The following is a 22,894-nucleotide window of genomic DNA, read 5'->3' as shown; positions in this document are numbered from 1 at the left end:
GAGATGAGATGAATTTCAAAGTGCGTAATTTGGCCCAGGTTTGTAGCGTGGGTCCAATAGTGGGATGAGAGGAGCGAGAGAGTTTGGGCAGCCAGGGCAGAACAGTGGTGGAAATATTCATCTTTTGTCCTTTGATATGTACCCACTGCCTGGATGGTGGCGCCATAGTTCATTCCATGACCATATTGAGAAGGACAGCTTGATAATATTTAGCAAAAATTGACAACTGAAGGCCTCCCTTTTTCTTCTGTATATATATATAAAACGTCGAAATGTGGGAGGCCCATTTGCCCATACAAGTTCACAAGCCAGTTTTAGGAGATTTAGGAAATATCGAGGGGGGATGTTTATTGGAAGGGTCTGGAGGAGATAAAAAAGTTTTGGTAAGATGTTCATTTTAATTATATTCATCCTCCCAAGCCAGGAAAAGCCACATGATCGCCAGCATCTGAATTCCTTGCGAAAATTTGGATGTTAGAGGGACAAAGTTGATATCATACAAATCAGAGAGGTTTTTGGGTATTAATACCCCTAGATACTTAATCCAAGAGGGGTGCCAGGTGAAGGGGAAGGAGCACTGGATACCCTCAAAGACTCGTGGTGGAATGGAGAGATTTGAAGCCACAGATTTAGTATAATTAATTTTAAAATTTGACAGTGTCCCGAACCTCTCAAACTCGGGCACATTAAATTGGGCAGTGAGACTGTAGGGTTGGTGACTGTGGCCAGCAAGTTGTCTGCAAAGAGAGCCAACTTGCGCTCCGATCCTCCAACCCCCACGTGCCATTATAGAATGTTTCGGACAGAGAGCCATTGATTTTAATGCAGGCAGTAGGATTTCTATAAAGGGAGAAGATTCTGTGAAAACATACCAGGCCTAATCCCATGTGCTCCAGCACCCCATCAAGAAATCGCCAGTCTACCCTGTCTAAGGCCTTCTCCGCATCAGTTATTAGTAGGGCCGGAGTGTGTCTATTCTCAAGTATGTGTATCAGATCTATGATTTTGGTTGGGTTGTTTTGTGCCTCGCGGCCCGGGACAAAGCTCCCCTGATCGCTATGTATAAGATCCGGTAGGAGGCCCTGCAGACGATTCGCTGTCGTTTTCGCGAACAGTTTAAGATCTACATTTAGTCCTGCATTTTTTATACATGACTTTAACCGTGGTGGGATGTTATTTGCTTAAATAGCGAATGAGCCACAACTCTGTGGCAGTCTTTTATTTTCAATAAGCTTGGGGTCCTCAAAACATCCAGGTGCTTTGAATTTTTTTCTTTTGTCCACTACCTGTAACTAACACACAAACAAAAAAAGAGAGAAAATGCTTCTATGGCTGGTTGAGCAGCTCCTTGGGTTCTTTCAAACTGTCCCTTTTGACAAACAGGCATCCTGTCTAGATGATTATGTTTGCCTTCGATTTGCCTATTGTAAACAACGTCCCTTTCTAACTATAGAATAGGTGTTCACAAAATTAAGAACAATATATTTTGAATAACTACTTTAGAATTCTGAACTTCAAACATGTTGTGGCTTTACTGGAAACTGTGTAAAGGGAACATTGTTATATATGTAAAACATGAATAATAGCAGTTAGGTAAATATCTATGTCTATGCACCTGCTAATATGCTAATAATTATATATATATATATAATCTGTATTTAGCAGCAGGCAGATGCATGAACTTCTTGCAAGAGTGACTAAATAAAAAGAAATATATGCACAAAATGCTATATTTAACTACCTAAATTACAGATATAGGCCAAAAAAAAGACTGAAAAAAAAAATCTTTACTGAAACATAGCAAATTAACAACCATTAAAGCATGGATATAGATCAAATTTAGCCAACAATCAATATGGAATGCTCTGGAGAAGAAATAGGATAATTAAGTGATCCAAAACCCATAGGTGTTACGAGCCGCGGCGGCTCTGGACACCGCCGCGACTCACTTCCGGGTCTGGCTAGGCGTCTCGGCCGTCATTATGACGACCGGGACGTCATTTCCTCCAGGACCGGCCGTCGCCTAGGCAACGGTCGGGACGCTCTCTGTCTCCTGCGCCGCGTCCCGGCATCTAGGGCAGCTGGGCGCGTGCGCATTCCTCATTTAATTATAGCCAGCTGGGCTAAGTATTCCCTGCTGTGCAGGGCACCGTTCATTGGCTCTGGCTCGTTTATTAGACAAGCCCTTACTGCCGGTTATAGTTCCTGCTTCTGCTGACTAGCCTGCTTGTGTTCCTGGTTGCTGTACCTTTTTGGATTGATTCTTCGTTGCTGACCTTTTGCCTGATTCCTGACTCCGTTTTGATTGCCTGTGCCCTTTTGACCTCTTTGCCTGGATTTCTACACTACTGATTTGCCTGTGACCTCTGACTCCGGTTCGTGTCCTGGATATTCTGTTTGCTGCCGGCCTTGACCCTTGCCTGACCTCACTCTGCTATTTCTCCCATCTGCTATCGCTGGGTTCTCCCCAGTCCGCGCACAATTCACGACCCTCAGCTGTCTGCGGCCAAGTCTGTCCCCACCACTAGGGGCTCCAGTGAATAACCAGACTTCTGAGCAGACTCCAGGTTTTGTGTTGCTGGCTGTGGGGGTTCCTAACAATAGGTTTAATGATGCAGTGTGGGATCTACTGCTTCTAGCACTAGACACAGACGATAATAACATTAATCCCCACAATCACCACAGATAGTGGAACTGGTGCACAGAGATTAGCAAAGTCCAGATACATACAGCAATGATGAGCCACAGCTTACCACAGGAATGTGGAACGAAACAGCAGTAGTCAACAGTGTAGGCAAGTAGGAAGCAGATAATTATCAGAGCGATTACCACAGATAGTGGAACTGGTGCACAGAGATCAGCAAAGTCCATATATGTACAGCAACAATGAGCCACAGCTTACCACAGAAATGTGGAACGAAACAGCAGTAGTCAGCGGTGTAGGCAAGTAGGTAGCAGATGATGATCAGAGCGATTACCACCGGTAAGCTGGACAGCTGCACAGATGTCAGCAGAGTCCAGACTCACAGCAATTACTACCGGTAAGTGGAACACAGAGGAGGCATCAGATTCAGGTCAGGTATGACTTGAAGAATCAGCAACGAACAGGTAAAAGGAGGAGCCTTATAAAGGAAGGCAGACCAATCTCAAAACTGGCCAACACACAGGTGAAGTAATCATAGGTACAAGGCATAGCTGACAGCCTGTACCAAGAAAAAGGGATTTAAAGTGATAGTCTGTGTTAAGGGGCTCGGGTGGAGATACCCGGGGAACGGAGTGTGACACAGATCTTTGAAGCAAGTGATGTTTATTTGCTCACACTGGTTGAAGGTATCAGTGAGCAGGTCAGATGAAACAAGAAAAATTATTTTCAATACAAAACGTGTTTTTTATACAGTTTTGGACACAGCCTCACAGCGTAAGCCAGCCCCCTGAGGTCTAAGCTATATTTCATATCAGGATGCAATATGTTTACCCAAACATGGATTTACATGCAATGCAAAGCTAACAATATTTACACTTATATTCGATATCCTAAAACTTGCTGTGATTTCCTGTATCTTGTTTTAGACAGAGTAAATCTAACCGCAAGTCTAATTAATCCTTCCTGTGCCTCCAGGTCTGTTTGGATATCACCCACCAAAAGGTCTAATTAACACGAGTCCTTTCTTCAGACAGTTGCAGAATACACATTTCCTCCACTTGAGAATTCCCAAAGAAAAGTTACAAAACCCAAAGCAAGTAATTTATCTACACCAAAATACATAAAAGACTTCCTAAACAAATGCTTATTGCATCAGATATACCTCAGATATAATGCATTTCCTTTAGCAAAGTTAAAACAAAACAGATTTCCTCGCCTGGTCTCAGAAATAAAGAGATTTCCTTTACCAAAATACACACAATACCAAAAATAAGTACATTTGCAATCATATAAATAAGCACCCTGCGCTATTTCCTTTAAATAAATTTATACCATAAGTTATTTATAAGTGATCCAGTCACAATAATAATAAAAGTATATCCAAGAAAAAGAAAAAAGTCCAACAGGGAAAATTGGGAGTGAGGAGATATTATTAGGGGGGATTGAAGGAATGGTAGTTGTCTACGTTGTAGAAGATATAGATAATTCTAATAGTAAGGAAATCTTTAGGTAAAAAATGTATATACATATGAGGGGGATTAGAAGGGTCATAACAAAATGAGAATCTAATTATAGCAGTTATAGATTGTGGGAGGTTGATAATTGGGGGGGCAAGGTGTATCTAGCTTCAGTTCAGATACCAGGGAGTGAGTTCAAAAAGCTTGAAATTAAGGTTATTAATTTCATCAACTATGGTTTCAAAATACACCACTCCTCCTCGCTAATTTTGATGCTTAGAAAGATGTTCTACCCTCCACTGAAATGTTTTCTACCCTAACCGTAATAGCTACTGTGGTTTAACAACTGATTCTAAGGCATTGAACATCTCCAATCCCTCCAAACTTGGGTGAAATCCAAACAACTTTATTAGACTTTATTTATCTAGATGGAAAAGCTACACTCTCTGATATCGAAAAAGGGGTAATAAAGTTTCAACATAAAATGGGGATTGCATATCAATTCATTAGCGACTCCTAGTATTAAGTTGACTAATGGTATGTATTCATTGAATAAATATATTTTGATTTCATAGAGAAATGAAATGTGAAAAGGGATTGAATACCTTTTTTACAACCACAATATGACTATTGTAAATTATTTCACATTAATTCGCTATACCTAGAAGCTTTTTTAAAATAATGACTATTCAAAAAGCATCATACACAAACAAGTGTGAAAAACAGCCAAATAGACCAGGCTCAGAAGCCTTTCTAAGGCAGAGCAAATGCATGTTTTAGTTATTTAGTAAGCATATGTTTCTCTTAAAACTGTTGATTAAATGAACTAATATGATCTGCAAGAATTACCAGTATTCCCAAATGTTTACAATAAAAAGTACAACATGTGCACACTTCCAAAGGAGACATGCCCAAGCCTATATATAAATTCAGATATGGAAAAAAAGAAACTTCCCCATACTTAGATGTACAAAAGATTATATATGGATTTGATTTGCCCAGATTACACAAGGGCTTTGCTTTAATCCATAGATCTTTCTCCAGCACCTGTACAACTGAGTCCTAAAACCAATATGTGTATATATAGGCAAACCAACTCACACATACATTGTGTCACTTCCTACTATCAACATGCCCAAACATGATACACCGCGAGTTCACAATAATATAAATATAAAATTATGAAAAGGAGTTATATACCTCATGGTTGTTGATCCTCAGTGGAGACAACATCTACCATTGTATGGAAGAAGATTTCTTTTTTTATTGTTTATACCCACCCTGTCATCTACTGTATCTCTGCCCAGATATACATCTAAGAAAGGAACTGTGAAGCCAGGTACACACCTATGCAATTCTGTAACTATTTCACCAATTATTGAAAGCCCTGATGAGCACGCAGATTCATGCGTACATAACTACACAATATACCATCAGATCTGTGATCTTCATCTCTTATAACTGAAAAGATTGTGAGTCTGTGCATACTCTACAGATATCTGCCTACGCTGCTGGTCGTGAGTGCGTACCCACTTTCCACATTTGCCAGACATCGCGCCATCATTGATCATGATTTTTAGGAAGTTTAGAAAACCAAATCAACAGATATGATGTGTTTTGGTACAATAAAACATGAACATGGGAGAGTACACACTCTTGAACAAATGGTTGCAAATCATGTGATCTGCACGATAATTGCATAGATGTGTGCCCAGCTTAAGTTAGCATCTGAAGCTTCAGACTCAACAGTGGTTGAGTCCGTAAACCCTTGTCAGCAACAGGTATTTCATTTTAGAAATTTTATAGCCTCAGTCTCCAACCAGTGTTTAAAATTAAAGACTCAAGGGATTCAGCTTGTAGAGTTGTCGCTAAAAAGTTCAGTTGCCATGACTTTCTACCAGACTTAAGAAAGGTCTAGAATCGAAACTTTGCACTTTTGTATTATGGGTAAATAAAGTATTTATTTATACTTTTTTCCTGCTTTTTTCTATTTCTAGTAAACTGTGCTAGCCACTACCAGCAAAGATGAAAATGTCTGTACATATGTTTTCATTGACTTTGGCTAGGTAGACACTACAGTGTTTTCAGCCGATTAGCGGGACAATCAAACGATAAATGAGCTTTTGGCCTGATATTGCATTAGTGTGTAGACTGCAACGATGACAGATTATCGTTCCAAAGCTCATTGTATCGTTTAAGAACTAAAAATCTCATTCAAACGATGGAAGACCGTCGTTCCAATTCTGCAGAGTGTCTGCACACATGACCGGTAGTGTCCATCGATCTCTATGGAGTGTGCAGAGTCACAATCTTTTCAGCCGATAGATATGACAGGTGAAGAGCACAGATCTGAAGGTAAATCGTGTAAAATGTGTTTAGTGTGCACGCATGAATCAGCCTTCTGATCGGAACTTTATTTATTTTTTTAAATCGTTGGTGAAATCGTTAAAGATATTGAGCCTGATTCATTAAGGAACTTAGGTAATAATTTTAGTAAATTTTCTTACTTAAGTTAGTTTAGTTTATTATTTTGCACATAAGTTAAATACTGGCTGTTTTTTCATGTAGTACATAAATACTTCATAGCTCATTTATACACTGAAATTTAAAGTTGATATTTGTGTGCTACATGAAAAAACAGACAGTATTTTCCATATGTGCAAAATAATAAACTAATTTGCACCTCTTGCATTGCAACATGGTTTTGTCCAGAAAACTTAAGTAAGAAAACTTACTCAAATTATTACCTAAGTTCCTTAATGAATCAGGCCATTGCATTTTGTATAGTATATTCCCAGTCTTAAATTGCCCATGCTAACATCTTTTTGCATTAGGACAATGGTAGACATAACAGTAATGAAGTACATTGTCCTATCTAATCCAAATAAGACATTAATACTTGGCATAGACAACAGAACACCAATACTACCAAATGACGGAAACATCGGTGTAATTTGTAATGGGGGTTGAATTGTACATTACAAAATTCTTACATTATTAATCTAAAAAAGAGCCACTATTATATCATGTCAAACCATATTCATGCACATTTTATACTATATTTTTAAACATGGAGAATATTGAGGAAAAAAGTACAGTATATACAAGCAGAAAAGTATACTTACTATTATATACTGATAAGGATCTATAGATGCCATTAGGAAGTTGCAACGGCAGCTTTAATCCTCCTGAAACAACACTGTTTTTCAATCCTAAATAAAAAATAAAAAAAGTCAGAAAATCATTTTCATAGGAGTTAGGAAGAGTGGCATTAACAATTCCATTAAACTGGAGTACATAGAATTATGATTTAAAGTGTGATTATGTTTTCTTTGACGACTGTGACTGACTGACAACAGACACAAATAAAACCACCTAACAAAAAACAAGGACATTTAGGCGACTGCCAGAATAAATTGCATACTTTAGTAAACAGGGGACAGAAAGTATAAAGACAGTAATTGCTTCCACGTAGGTGTGATTCCTCAGTTAATTAAGAAATTAGTATCCCATCATGTTTAGGGTCAAGTCTAAAAATACTGGGCAAGTCCTGTAGTCCATCATGTGGTAGGTTGTACTGTATTTGCTGTGCTTTATTTGTGCATGAGATGTGCTTTGAGTGTTACACTTGTTACACTTGAATTATATAACTAGTTTATGTGCTTACTGAAAATGCATCAAACAAATGTTGCTCTTGCCCTGACACCCTTTTGGAAAATACTTAGTATTTATTTGCACGGGACCACTTGTTCCATATGGGAAGAAAAGCTGGCCACTCAACACTGCTGTAAAATGTACAATTGAACACGTTTGATCTGTTTGGGCATACAGAGGCCCACAAATCCACTATAAATCTTTGATACCAGAAGCAAATTCACCACAATTTATCCGAGTGGTGAATATATTGAATTGCATTCATTTCACACTATATTAAGTTACACGTTTTGGGACTTCATAGCTCTTAATGGGAATCGATATCTATGTATTGTGTAACATATTAGACATCATTTTCTATACATTAGCTATTCTTGGATATGTATATTACTCCTCCTGTAATAGCTATTTAAGCCTTACTATTGTTTTTTATGTGTGTTTTATCAACAAAATAATATTACTTAATTTTACAAGCCAGCTCTTTTAATTCCATGAATTCTGCCATATACTCATTACATCATTTTAAGTTATATTATATGCTCATATTGGGTAAGTTATATTATTTTGATAGAATGTTTTTATTTTTCCTTAGTATTATTGTTTTTTTTCAGATTACTGCATTAATCTTATTTTAAGAGTAGACTATCCAGGCACTGTACTTCTCTCTTTCCTCATCTACTATATAAGGATATTGGCCATTATCCTTGTACTGGCTTGAATGGTTAGTGTTGCTCTATTATAAATATTTTCCTTTTTTTATTACCTCTTGGAGCACCCAGGTACTTAACATTTGTTTCCATTTTCACCAGCAATAGTTTTTTGTCCAGACAGATATGCATTTCTTTTGTAGCAAATTATCATCATTTATTTATATAGCACCAGCAAATTCTGTAGCACTTTACAATTGGGAACAAATACATTATTAAAACTATACTGGTAATTAGAGATGGGCGGGCTCAGTTCCCCGAGAACCGAACCCGCCCGAACTTCACCTATCCGTGTACCGAGCCGAGCAGGCTCGGTACTCTGGCGCCAATTCGGAATCGAAATCGAGGCAAAACGTCATTGTGACGTCGTCGGATCTCGGAGCTCGGTTCTCGCGATATTTGAAATCCATAAATACCCGCCTCCACAGCAATCCATCGCCATTTGACAGAGGGAGAGAGAAGGGTTAGGTCGCAGGCAGCATTAGAGTAGGGAGAGAGCAATTATTCTATACATTATTCTTGCAATTATTCTTGAAATTCTTCTAGCAATTGTTATAGCAGGGAGAGAGGAGGATAGAGTAGGCATTTTTGCAAACATTACCAATTGTTTGGGGTGTCATATTCCTTCCTACAACTATTTTCTGGCTGCAGAAAGTCTTATATAGCAGCACTATCTATTTAATATTTTACACTACAAGTGCTTTGGGGTGTCCCATATTCCCCAGTGTGAAACCACAATTTTTCTGGTGTTGAGATGAACTGATAGTCTGTGATGATGATGTACACACTGATGAGGGTGAGGCTGATACTGAAGTTGATAACGATAACATCTTTTTAAAACTTTCCATTTAAGTGTAGGGTGTAATCTACCTCCAAATAGGAAAGGGACTTGGGGCATTTCTATATCACGTACAGTCTTGAAAGGCTGCTGTTTTGTTAATTTCACAATAAGGATAGGGTGTCATACACAGACACACACCAAACTGCCTTTGTCCATTTTTCACTATTTTACTACAAGTGGAGAGGAGATCTGATACAGACAGAAACCAAACTGCCTTTGTCCATTTCTATTTAAATTGTACAGTCTATACCGGCTGTTTTTTTTCTATTTAACTACAAGTGGAGGTGGGGGCTGATGCAGACAGAAACCAAACTGCCTTTGTCCATTTCTTTTTAAATTTAACTATAAGTGTAGGCTGTAATATACACCCAAAGACGATGGATGCATTGCCAATAGGTTAAGATGGAGAGGAAGACAATCAGGTTTGTGTGTAGAATTAAGGACGGCCTACCAGGTATTAAACTGGGTTTTTTCATAATTTATTAGCTTTAGAATTACCTTACTTATCCAAGAAACAGGTGGAGCACTAAATTAGGTCATTTTAGCCCCCAAAAATTGATTTTTAAACAAAAATTGCTAAACAAAACCTAAACCAAAACCAAAACACGAAGGCAATCCAGATCCAAAACGAAAACACGGGAGTCAGTGACCATCTCTACTGGTAACAGACAAACAGACACAGAGGTAAGAGGACCGTGCTCGCAAGTTTACAATCTATGGGATTAGAATATATATTACAGTATATATGATTTTATTTTATGGGCTATTGATAGGCAATTAAGAAAAATGAAAAATGGGTGGACACAATACATGTTTCCATCATTCTTCCCAGAGTCATGTTCACCCAAGTAATGCAACTCTAAATATTTACACCAGAGTTAATTGCTTAGTTCTCCCAAATGCAGTAAACACTCACAAAAAACTTTACACAAGGTTTGACATAATCATAGGATCCAGGAACAAGGAAACCCATTAGTTTACGTTTTTGTTCTTATTTAGATACAACGTATCCATGTGCATCATTTCTAAACTTGGAAGCAAAAGTGGTAGGACTTCCCATGAAATTATCAGGTTACTCTGCATTCTCCAATACACTGAATCTGGAACAGAGTTTGCTTTGAAACCATTGTGCTGATGACCAAACACAGGACCTTTCAGCTATCCGCTATCAAAGCATAGGTTTAACAATAGCGGAGATCAGTCTCCATTAAGAGGCAATGTAATAAGAACAAAAGTAATTTACTGTGGCCACTAGTCCACAGTAAATATTCTGCAGCTGGTCAACATGTGGTTAGCTCCCATTCCTCAGTCTTGGTCTACATATGTTTCCCTGTATGTATCTACTTCACAAAGGGTCCATTGAATTTCTGTTGCCTTGCCTATACGATATGAAAAAAAAAAAAAAAAAACATACGAGAACAGAGCCTGGCAATGTTTTTGATCTCCTTGAATACATTTTTTTATTATAAGCTATCTTCAGATATAGTTAATCCTTTTGATTACTTTAAGACAGAAAATTTGTGCTGTGAATTGCTAAAATACCACAATAATATATTTTTCGATATACATTTTTAACTATAATAATCTCCATAATTAAAGTAAGTTATTAAAATACTATAAACACAGCATTTCAATATTTCAAACAGTAGGTAGGAGATTCAATTGCCGACGATGTGCCGCGCTGGTAACACCTCAATGTTCGGCTGCGCACGTTTCCAGCTATTACAGTAGGAATCTCCGCTCACTTTTTCTTCTGTGCATCTCCATGGGGTGGAATATGTCTCCATGTATGTTAAGGAGACACATCACACTGAACTGAATTTTGTCACGAATCGGGGTCTTAGCCCTTTTTACACGGGGCAAGCGTGACTTCTGTCTGCAGTACTGGATGCTGCCATCTTGGCTGAGACATTTTGCTAAACATCCTGCTGAGTCTGAACACCTGATCTCATCCACCAATTAGCTTCCTCTGTAGACTATAAGAGTCTCCTCCTACACCACTCAAATTGCCAGTGCAACACTTTCCTAGTTCTAGACTACCACAGTTGCTGTTTGTTTGCTGCTTCATCCTGTCTGCTATATATGGATCTCAACCATCAATCCTTTGTGTGAATTCAGCTTCATCCTGTTTGCTGCTTTATTCCGCCTGCTTTATACAGATTTCAACCATTTATCCTCTGGGGCATATTCAATTGTCACAACGCGTTTTGCGCACTATTACCGTTATTACGGTAATAGTGCGCGTAATTACCATTATTATGGTACCTTTAACGCCGGCTTTCTGCTCGCAGCTCAGGGAGCTGCGAGCTGAAATCCGGCTTAGCATTACCATAATAACGGTAATACTTTTAACTCCGTGTTACTTTTGCAACTAACACGGACAATTGAATATGCCCCTCTGAGTGCATTCAGCCTCATACTGTTGCCAATACATGGACTTCAACCATTTAGTCTCTGAGCGAGTTTAGATTAATCCTGTTTGCTGTTGTATGGATTTCAAACCATTAACCCTTTGTGTGAATTCAGATTCATCTTGTTGCTGTTATATGGACTTTAAACCATTAACCCTTTGTGTGAATTCAGCTTCACTCTGCTTGCTGAAAGACTTTGGCTATTTATTTCTCATGTGGATTCACTTTCATTCTATCTGCTCATGTATAGTTTCCAGGGTTACCTCCTGTGTGGATCCTGCTCTCATCAATCTATTCCTGCCTCTCCTACTGGCTATCTGGGGTAGTAAGTTGTTGTTCTGAGTCATCCACTTTCTGGAACCATCTGTGTCTTGGGGTAACGACTTCCAGTTCCAGGCCTACCTCAGGTTCGGAGTTCTGAATTGTCCAGGGTCAGCTCCAGGCTTATCCTGTTCAGGAGGTTGCCACCCCCTGTATAGTCTCTGCCTGAGTTCTGACTCTTCCCAGTCCCAGTTGTGGTACTATATTCTTCTGAGTTTCTGAGGTCTTGGCAGTATTGAGTCTCTGGTAGTGGGGTCAGGTCCTCCCTGTTCTCACGTTCAGGTTCCAGTCCATCAGGTCCAAATTCCAGTCGTTTATTCCAGTATGGAGTCCAGTCCAGAATTCCTCCTACTATCATCTGGTATACAGGAATAGAGGTATCCCTATGAGTTAGACACTTATCCGGCCTCCCAGTTTCCACTACATCCCTGCCACAGCTTTCCCCAAGGGTCCTGAGACAGATCCCAGAAACCCTATTGACGTGACAAATCTCTTCCATACTAATATACCACACCACACAATAAGGGGGAGATTCAGTGACTCCAGAACATCCAAGGAGACACATTGCGCCGATGTTAAGGCAGGAATTTCTGCTTACTTGTCCTCACACCCTATAGAGGTATGCCGAAAAATTTGTGCAGATTCCTATCGTAATGGATGGCAATGTGCACATCCGGATATCACGGGGATGTCCGTGCTGCACATGACCAGCAATTGAATCTGACCTTAAAAGCGAAGCATTAGCTGAAGAAAATGCTGACATGCTTTTAAAGTACACCTAAATGTCCTCAAACTGCATTTCATGGTTAACACCCACTTCACAGTCTTTGGAAATTCACTGCAAAAAGGAGGGCACACCTACATTTATGGGTCTGAGGATACTCCAAAAAATGTGCATGGAGCAAAGCATAAAAATGTCATCAACATAAGGGAGCACTGGAATTCTTTATTAAGTCCCCTTTTGTGAGTTTGAATCTATTAATTACATTGGTTGTTGTGCATATACAAATGTGCCTTCCTGCAAAAATGCACTTGAAGGTACAAAATAAATACAATTAAAATTATAGGAACGGGTACGGGTTGTTGGCACTTCTGACCAGCAGTAGAATTGATGTACACTTACAAGGAGGAAAAAGTGGTGCAGAGTAAGTGTTTCCATATAATGAACCTTCTCCATCCCATGTCAGCTCATCTAAACAAGTCTGTCCCACAAATCTTCCTCCCCTTCCTATGACAGATGCTGCCTTCCGGGCCTGCAAATCAATGTGTTTACTCATAAAAAGCAGAGCATTTGTGCAAATGTAGGTGCTTTGCGCCACAAAACAGCATTTGCACTGTTTTTCTACTCTTTCAAAAATTATCCGTAATGCTTTTATATGTAATTCTTCTAAAATGTGTTATATTAACAAGAACATTTACTTCACCAACATATTATAATATATCTAAATCCATAGAAATTGCAGGAACATTATATATCTTTTTCATAACGCACCAAATGTTAAAGAGCGCTGTACATTCAATGAAGTTACATAAAATTACATTGAAAAATAAGTGAAAAAGGTAGCCCTGATCAAATGAGGAAAAAAGAATGCTTTTGCTACAAGAGCAAAAGCTCTCCGTTACGTCATGCATCCTACAGGTAGTGGACAATAAAATGGAAACACCAATATAAAGTCAGTTTATAATCTTTCACTATGTACTCAACAAATAGACGAGTGCACATATGGCGTCTCCGTGGGATGTTTCAGGTAAGAATCTTTGCTTATTTTTGTTTACACTTCCTAGAGGCGCAAGTAAACCATGAGTTCCTGTACCATAGTCACAGCATTTCTGCATAGGAAAACATTGTAAGTTTCTGTCCCTATAGGGCAAGTGTAATCAGAAGACTAAGACTAATTTTCTGCCAAAAGATTTCAATAACTAACTTATTTAACAGGAAACAACTTTAATGTATTTCATACTTGACCAATTTCCCGGAATGTCCTGGAAACTCTTGAATTCCCAGTAGGTCTCCAAAAATGGGAGAGCAGGCAATTCTCCCACATCCTGCTGGAAGGGGGCCTTGATGATGCAAATCACAGCAAATCGTGTCATTTTGTCACGGGGCAGGGCCAAAACAATGCAATTTATGGCACCCTGCCCCCTCTGCTCTTGTAATTCAGCTCACCCCCAGGATCCAGAGGACATAAAACAAAGTTGGCAAGTATGTTGTATGTTAATGCAAGAAGTTTGTAAAAAGTGAATCAGAAAAAATGGATATGTAATACAAATAGTTTATAAACCAATTAATCTACGTTCTATGTCTTGAAAATATATGACTGCTTATGCTAAGATTGAAAGGTTACAGAAAAATAACAGTCTACTCTATATCAAGTTATAGCATGATTAAATCAGGAAGAAATGGTTGTCAGAATTGTTCACATTTAAAAAATGATGGGAACAGAATATAGACACTGCAGAATTAAAGTTGGGTTAAAGAATCATAATAATGTTTATAGATCCAACTAATCAGGCCTGTAAAATCAGAGGTTGACGAAATATTGCAAATTCCAAGGGTATTGTAAGTGACTGGGATATTAACAAAGTATTAGTTAAAACCAGTATATTAACCCTGCAGCATTACTTCATTGTTAATGAGCCAATAATAACAAGTGCTGTGAAAAGTGAAGATCGATACCCCACATAGCACAAGCAGAGTATAGGTCAGGTAATGGCAACCATCAGTTGTCATGATTGCCACCAGCATTCTAATAAACCTATAGAACCTCAGTCGTCCAATCTTCACTTATAGCAGCCCCTATTTCTCATAGACAGATATGTGCTCACCAGTACTTAGCTGCCCCCAGGACCTGTGTGCTATATTATAGGTTTAATTGTGGACTGATGCAAACAAAGACATATAAGATACTAAACCCAGAAATGTAAAAAGCAGATAATCAAAGTGGGAAAAGCAAAATTCACTGGTGACAGTGGTATACAGATACAATAACTGGACAGGCTCACCTGGAGTAATAAACCTGAGTAAGGGCGTGTGGCTAACAGGAGGAATGGTAACGATGAGAGAGCAGCAGACATGATAATCAGTAGCTAGCAGAGGTTGGTCCAGGCAACAGACAGGATTAACAATAATTATCAGAGATCAAGGCAGACAAAATAGATTGGGAGAAAACACGCACGGTCAGTAATAATCCGACAGGAACATGAGATGAAACATAACATGAAACATAATAGCTAAACGCTATTACAGGTGGTGGGCAATGACAGTCTAATAAAACTACAAATGCCAATCCGAGCAGTGGATTAGTCCAACGCTCACAGTACTGATGACCATGGTATGCCACCTAGGCGAGGTAATGTCTAGGCAACCAAAACATAATTCAAAGAGACTAAGAAGCAGTGGAACACATAAGCCCCCCAATTTTCAGTTGATAATAAATGTAACCGTAATACCAACTTGCATGAAAAATTGCAAGGGGAATTTCTTTTTATAATATTTTTGGGAATTTGAAGATAGAGAATATTAACAGCTTTCAAATGAACTTTAGCCCATACAACCTGCAATTGGTTATATACTGTACTTTTATAAAAGCAGACATGAAAACAAAGGATAGGGAGGGCCCTAATCAAGATTGTTACAATCTAGTGGGAAAAGTGCACCGCATAGATAAAAAAAGAAATAAGTGTGGCTCAGAGTGGAGATTGGAAAGTTGTGTGGAGGTACCATAGTAAGTAGCACAGGTGGAAGCAGGGTAAAATCTAATAAATAGGTGGGTTTTCAAAGAGCATTTAAAGATGTGAAGGCTGGGGAGAGCCTTATAGGGAGTGGTAGGGAATTCAATAAGTGTATAGCGACACAGAAGTCTTGTAGGTGGGAGTGAGGCACAGTACAGAAGTAGATATAAGATCTACTATGTGGCAGAGTATTTCAATATGAGATGGAGACATGAATGACACACATATGACCCAAAAATGGCAAATAGAACAAATAATACTCTTTTGTTGTCCAGAGCGAGGAGTAAGGAATGTTGGACAATCCTGTTTAAGAGACTTCATACATGGATAGTGTTCATCCCTTGAGAAAGTCTGTGAGACGAAATGCATTGGGAATCAGCGATTGGCTATTGGACTTACTGTGTCATACACTGAATGCAGCAAGGTTGTGCGCACAACAGGAATAAGGAAGTGGGCGTGCGTTACAACAGACCGAAGTGGAATGCACGCATATTGGCGCGCTAGTATCCAGCAGCCAGCTTTGTAGAAACTGCGTTTTGTCTGCAAGTCAGAGCAGACAATCAACTGTAAATATCAGGTGCTGGATGAGACTCCATCATTCGTCTAGGTGAGGACGCCTTTCTATCATCAAGCAACGGAGGACTTACTTCACAATACGGTATTTTACACAATTTCTGATTTATTACTTTGGCTTCCAACTTGATTTTTAAGAATATCTTTTTCCTTTTGAAGGACTGCGATAATCAATCTGACTATGCATGCATTTTTTTTAGTATGGCCATACTCCTTTTGATGGTTATAGTTCTTTATAGAATTTTAAAGCTTTTTATTGTCTTTTATACTCTTTAAATAAACAAAGATTTGTGTTTACAGGTTTTGGCGCCTGGTCACTATATTGTACATATCTTCATAGGGAGTTAGGTATCTATTCAGGTAGCACCCTCTACAGCATTCTTCATAAAAGTATTATATTCAGGCAAATATACTAGTGAATGGCATTGGGGGTCTGTGTAAGAATTGCAATCTCTTTTTGGTGTGAGTATTTAACTTTTGATTTAGAGTAGAGGTGGTGCTGTTGACCGAATGAGCAAATTAGTTCTCCAAGAGAAGAAGTCTGAAAAGCAGAGGGCATAGAACAGTTAGTGGTAGCGGAGCGGAAGATGTTCCAGCCGGTAGAGACACGAAAGGAGCAGTAGGATATGTAGGAAATGAACCAGAATAAAAAAATGCGTAACAAAGGCAAATAGAGTGAAGGGTGTGCAGGAGAAGTGTAATCAAGGGTGTCTGAAGCAGTAAAGTATAGAGAAGTAACCCTTAGACTGTAACTAGATAATTTATCAGGTTGTAAGGGCAGTCTTAATGGAATATTGGGAGCGGAAGCCTGATTGTGGAAGGTTGGGAAAGGACAAAGCGGAAAGAAAAAGAAAACGAGATAGGAATCTGTACACAAGTCGTTCCGGTAGTTTGGAGGCAAAAGGGAAGAGAGAAATAGGGTGGTAGTTAGAGAGAGACTGGGACAACAAACGATTTCTTTAGGGTTGGTGAGATGAACACATGTTTAAAGGATGTAAATTTGACAGCAGACAGAAAAGTCGAACAGATGAGCTAAAGGCAGTCATGAAGTGAGGGAAAGGGAACAGAGAAGTTGGCAGGGAATAGGGTCAAGTGAGCAAGTTTTAGAGCAGCGTTGGCTTACTTGTGACACTCCAGGGGGTAAATGTATGAACATGCGGGTTCTTCAACACCCGCGTGTTCGGCGATTAAATTTCAAGCGGCGCTGCATTGTAAAGGGAAGTTTCCCTTTACAATGCAGCGCCGCTTGAAATTTAATCGCCGAACACGCGGGTGTTGAAGAACCCGCATGTTCATACATTTACCCCCAGGTGTTGTGAAACTACAAGTCCCAGCATACCCTTCCAGCAACAAGCTGCTATATATTGGCAAAGCATGCTGGGACTTGTAGTTTCACAATACCTGGAGTATCAAAGGTTAGCCAACACTGTTTTAGAGTGTGGTGACACAACATCCTCTGTTATGGGGGAGAATGAATGGAGGATAGATTGGGAAATGAATGAAAAGGTCAGTGAGGTGTGTGGAATTTGGCATGATCACAAATGATGTTGGGGGCTAAAAGACTGGGTGGATATTACAAAAGTGTAGTCGGTTTGCTGGGCTAATGCAAGGGCAGTGTTTTAAGACAGAAAGATGAATTTATAGTGAATGAAATGCAGGAGCATTTTTGCAGGTAGTGAATTAGTTTGGTGTGCCATGGTTGTGGGTTTGATAACAGGAGAATGTGGGGTATGTTTATCAAACCTTCTAAAAAGCAAAAGGGAAGGTATATTGCCCAATCACATTTTACTATTATTTATCTAGTACATTCTACAAAATGATTGCTACATTCTACAAAATTAAGCTACAATGTTTGTAGAAGTTTTTAGAAACTTAGCCCTGTATATGGCAGTTTTGGCTGCATTGTCAAGGGGTGAAGTGAATGTTTTGCTACAGAAAGGGGCAGCCAGATCAGGGCAGGACAGGGTAGTTATCAGAGATAGGAGTAGTTTTTATGAAGATAAGAAATCAAGGTGTTAGTGCGTGTGAATTTGGGTGCAGGTGATGGAGCATGAAGTAAAGTTGAAGGAAAGGAATTTGTGATCAAAGTGAGACTGTCAAGTTGGAGAAACAAAATAATAGAGTACAAGAAGAAAAAGACAAGCAGGTATCCATCACAGTGGTTGGGAGATGAAGCCCACTGGGAGAGAACAGAGGAGGAAATAATTAAAATACGTTTTGCATCATCAGAGACAGTGGGGTTATCAATGGGAATGGTGAAATCAACTACCATGACAGTAGGTAAAGGATAGGAAATAAGTAAGCCACACAGCAAAGTTGTCAAGAAATTTGGAAACTGGACCTGGGGGGGAGAAAAAAATACAGTAACACAAATAGAGATCAGATGATGTAGATGAATGTTCTGGACTTTAAAGAAAAGAATGGAAGAGGAGATTTCAGAAGTAGGAAGATGCAGCATGGATAAAGTAGGATACCCATCCAGCCACCTAACCTTTTCCTGGGTATGGGGGTATGTCGAAGGAAGAGTCACCCATAGGAGAGAGCTGCAGAGAATGTATTGTCAAAATAGGTGATGATCAGAGAGGGGCATAAAAGTGTTAAAGAAATCAGAAACTGAGCATAGTTTAGAGAATACAAGATCAAGGTAGTTGCCATCCCAATAAGTAGAAGAATCCGTTCACTGAGAGAGGCCAGGGGAGGAAGTTATAGAGAGTAGTTTGGAGGCACAAAAATAATGTGATTTATCAACAGGAAAATTGTAATCACCCATGATTATGGTGTGGATGTTAGAAGATATGAAATTAGGGAGCTAAGCAGAAAGGTTAAAAAAAAAATGATGATTGGTCCAAAGGGACACTAGAACAAAACACCACAAAAAGAGAATGGGTTGAAAATCCGGATGGCATGTACTAAAGATGTGAACATGAGTTATGTGACATTTGCTAAAACCGTGAATGTGTCATGTGGGGAAGAGAGTAGTTCAACCCCACCTCGTCCTCTGCTTCCAGGCCTGGAGGTGTGGATGAAGTGAAAGTCACCATGTGAAATGGCTGCAGGTGAGTAGTGAAGATTAGTGGATAAGTTTGGAGTAATTGAAAAACTAAGTGGATAGGAAATTAAGGTGTTTAAAGAGGAGCGGGAGCAAATACCTGGGATTGTAAAGGTTTGGGTCAGATGTCACCAGCTGCCTTGAGAAGGAGCAGGGTCAGAGAGCATATAGGAGGATGAATTGTGGGTATAAAGTTTGTTTGTGCTTGTGTAGATTAGCGAATGATATAAGTGTAAGGTGTAAAAGAGCTCATGTGTGCAGAGAAGTAAAGGGGAAGTAATGATGGGGGAGGTAGAAATAGAATACTGCAGAGAGATGAGGGGATAATAAATACAACATAAATATCCCTCCATACTTCAGGTAGCTGAATAAAAAAATGAAATTACATTAAATGCCTAGAGGAGAGTTAAGCTTAGGTAATTTGTGGCTCATTAGCTGTTGTGCAACTATAAGTGTTCTCATAATGCCTGTTGAAGGATCACCTATGCATAACATGTAGCAGGAGAACACAGAAAGGTTTAACCCATGTAATGCTTATATTGCTTATTGGCTCTGTAAGTGCAATCTTTTATTTTTATTACTTTAAAAACATTTGACATACTTGATCTATTTGAACCTTCATTTGTTTTTTTCAGCGCTCTGCCTTCTCCATACTATATACACCGATCAGCCACTGATAAGTGAAGTGAATAACAATGATTGGCTAGACAACCGCCTCAGAACACCTCCAAAACGTCAGGTCTTGTGGTGTGTTCCCGTTATGCAGTTGTTAGTACCTACCAAAAGTGGTCCAAGGAAGCACAACCGGTGAACCGTAATAGGGTCTTGGGCACCCAAGGCTCATTGATGCGTGTGGGCAGTGAAGGCCAGCCCATCTAGCACAAACCCACAGAAGAGCTACTGTATCACAAACTGCTGAAAAAGTTAATGCTGGCTATGATAGAAAGGTGTCAGAACACACAGTGCATTGCAGCTTGTTGCATATGGGCCGATGCCGTAAGCTCCTATCATGGGCATGTGAACTCCAGTAGTGGACCATGGAGCAATGAAAGAAGGTGGTCTGGTCTGATGAATAATGTTTTCTTTTACATCATGTGGATGGCCAGGTGTGTGTGCATCGTTAATCGGGTGAAGAGTTGACACCGGGATGCACTATGGGAAGAAGGCAAGCTGCCAGGGGCAGTGTAATGCTCTGAGTAATGTTCTACTGGGAAACCTTGGGTCCTGGCATTCATATGAATGTTACTTTGACACAAACCACCTTCCTAAACATTGTTGCAGACCGAGTTCACCCCTTCATGGCAATGGTATTCCCTGATGGCAGTGGCCTCTTTCAGCAGTATAAAGCACCCTGCAAAAATTGTTCAAGAATGGTTTGAGGAACATGACAATGTTCATGGTGTTGACTTTACCTCCACAATCCCCAGATCTCAATCCAATCGTGTATATGTGGGATGTGCTAGAAACACAAGACAGAGCCATGGAGGCCCCCCTTGCAACTTACAGGGCTGAAACTATCTGCTGCTAACATCTTGGGGTCAGATACCAGAGGACACCTTCAGAGGTCTTGTGGAGTACATGCCTCGACGGGTCAGAGCTGTTTTGGCGGCATGAGGAGACCTACACAATATTAGGCAGGTGGTTTTAATGTTGTGGCTGCAAGTTTCATTGTACCATCGAAGGGGTTTCCCCAAAGGCGGCAGCAGCAGTTTCTTCATTATCTTTATGAGACAGCACTTCCCCTCTCCAGTATTGGAAGAGTCTTCAACTACAGATTCCAGCAATGCAAGGTGGGACTTCAACGCCACCCATTTATAGAAGCCAGTAATGAGGCTAACCTATCGTTTGTCTGCGTTGTAAGAGGGGAGGGTTTTCTTTACCTTTGCTCATGAATATGATTACTTCATCTCTAGCTAGTCAACGTGAACATTAAATAACCAGTTTAATTCTTAATCAATAGAAAAAATGAATATTAATTGAAATCTAAAGTGAAGGCAAAGCATAAATTGATATGTAGCAGTAAATTAAAGGGCACATCTATTAACTTACTAAAACCCCAATATCTACTAATATCATACAGTTTTAAAAACAGATTAGTCTAATTCAAAATTTTAAATCTTTGTATAAATTCATAAACAATCATAATTTTAGCATTATTCAATGGCTGTGGCATTATGCAATATAGTATTAATAGATATTGTGAGAGAAACACTGGGAAAGTTGCTAAAGGCAGAAATATATATAGAGATACATATAGAGATATATATATATATATATATATATATATATATATATATATTGTGGCAAGAGCCTGCTACTGCAGAAGCACACGCGTACAACTTCTTCCTTTTTATGGTTCTTTATTGTCAGGATGGTAATAATGTTTTGACACCGTATACTTGCACAGCAATTATGGAGACCCTCAACGCTTACCATACATAGTCCAGCTCTCTGTCCAGATCAGCCAGCTAGCCCAACGTTGATCTCCCTGAACAATGAAACAAGCAGGGTTTTATACCTGACACTCCTCCCACAGGCCTAGCTTGATGGACAGGTGACACACCCACCTTCTCTTTAAAAGGAAACTGTCACTCACCAGACTGTGAGTGCTTCTTCCCGTGTGTTTAGGAACCGTGGCCGTCCACCATCCTGAGGGTCTGCGCATGTGCAGCCCTTTCAAACCTTCAGTACCCGTTCCTTTTAGTTAATTGGCTGATCAGGCAACACTCCCTATTTAAAGCACCTGCTGTCTATACCTCGTGGCCTGATCTTGGAGTCTCATTCCCCATGAGCCTCTGAAGGTGTTCCTGTGTTTCCTCGTGTATTCAGCTCAGCTGATTCCTGTGGTTTCCAGACCGCTTCTACTCTCCTGTGGTTTCCAGACCACTTCAACCCTCCTGTGGTTTCCAGACCACTTCAACTCTCCTGCGTTTCATCGTGACTACTCAGCTGATTCCTATCCGCTGCCTCCGTGCACTACAGTTACCAGCTCACTTCAACTCTCCTGCGTTTCATCGTGACTACTCAGCTGATTCCTATCCGCTGCCTCCGTGCACTACAGTTATCAGCTCACTTCAACTCTCCCGTGTTTCATCGTGACTACTCAGCTGATTCCTATCCGCGGCCTCCGTGCACTACAGTTATCAGCTCACTTCAACTCTCCCGTGTTTCATCATGACTGCACCTGCTGATTCCTATCCGCTACCTCCGTGTATCTGCAGTGTCCTGCTTATCGCTACCCTCCAGTACTCCTCGTGTCTGCAGCCAGCTGATCCGCTCTCCGTGCTTCTACAGTGTTCCTGCCTGTGTCAACTCGCCTGTCTGCATTGGATCAACGCTCCGCTGCTGTCTTCTCTGCCATACCACTTCTACTCTTCAGTGATCTCCAGGTGACCAGTCCTATATACTACTGCTTCCTGAGTATTGTTTCCATCGTTGCTGGTCTACCTACCTGTGCGCTGCACCTACTTGGATACCGCTTCCATTTCCCTGGGACTTCGCATCC

At 39.9% G+C, this 22,894-nt stretch overlaps 1 protein-coding gene across 1 annotated transcript in view; it reads right to left on the bottom strand.

The window, feature by feature from the left end:
- Positions 1–22,894, bottom strand: part of PLA2G4A (phospholipase A2 group IVA) — a 243,623-nt gene that overhangs the window by 191,689 nt on the left and 29,040 nt on the right. Inside the window, exon 2 of the mRNA XM_075182675.1 lies at positions 7,227–7,313. Within this exon, the coding sequence (XP_075038776.1) occupies positions 7,227–7,259 (33 nt within the window). The 5' untranslated portion in view covers positions 7,260–7,313. The remainder of the gene's footprint in view (positions 1–7,226; positions 7,314–22,894) is intronic.

The sequence above is a fragment of the Mixophyes fleayi genome, chromosome 8, assembly GCF_038048845.1.
Source record: "Mixophyes fleayi isolate aMixFle1 chromosome 8, aMixFle1.hap1, whole genome shotgun sequence".
Taxonomy (NCBI): Eukaryota; Metazoa; Chordata; class Amphibia; order Anura; family Limnodynastidae; genus Mixophyes; species Mixophyes fleayi.
The sequence above is the reverse complement of the archived record's forward strand: the minus strand, read 5'-3'. Positions and strand labels throughout refer to the sequence as shown.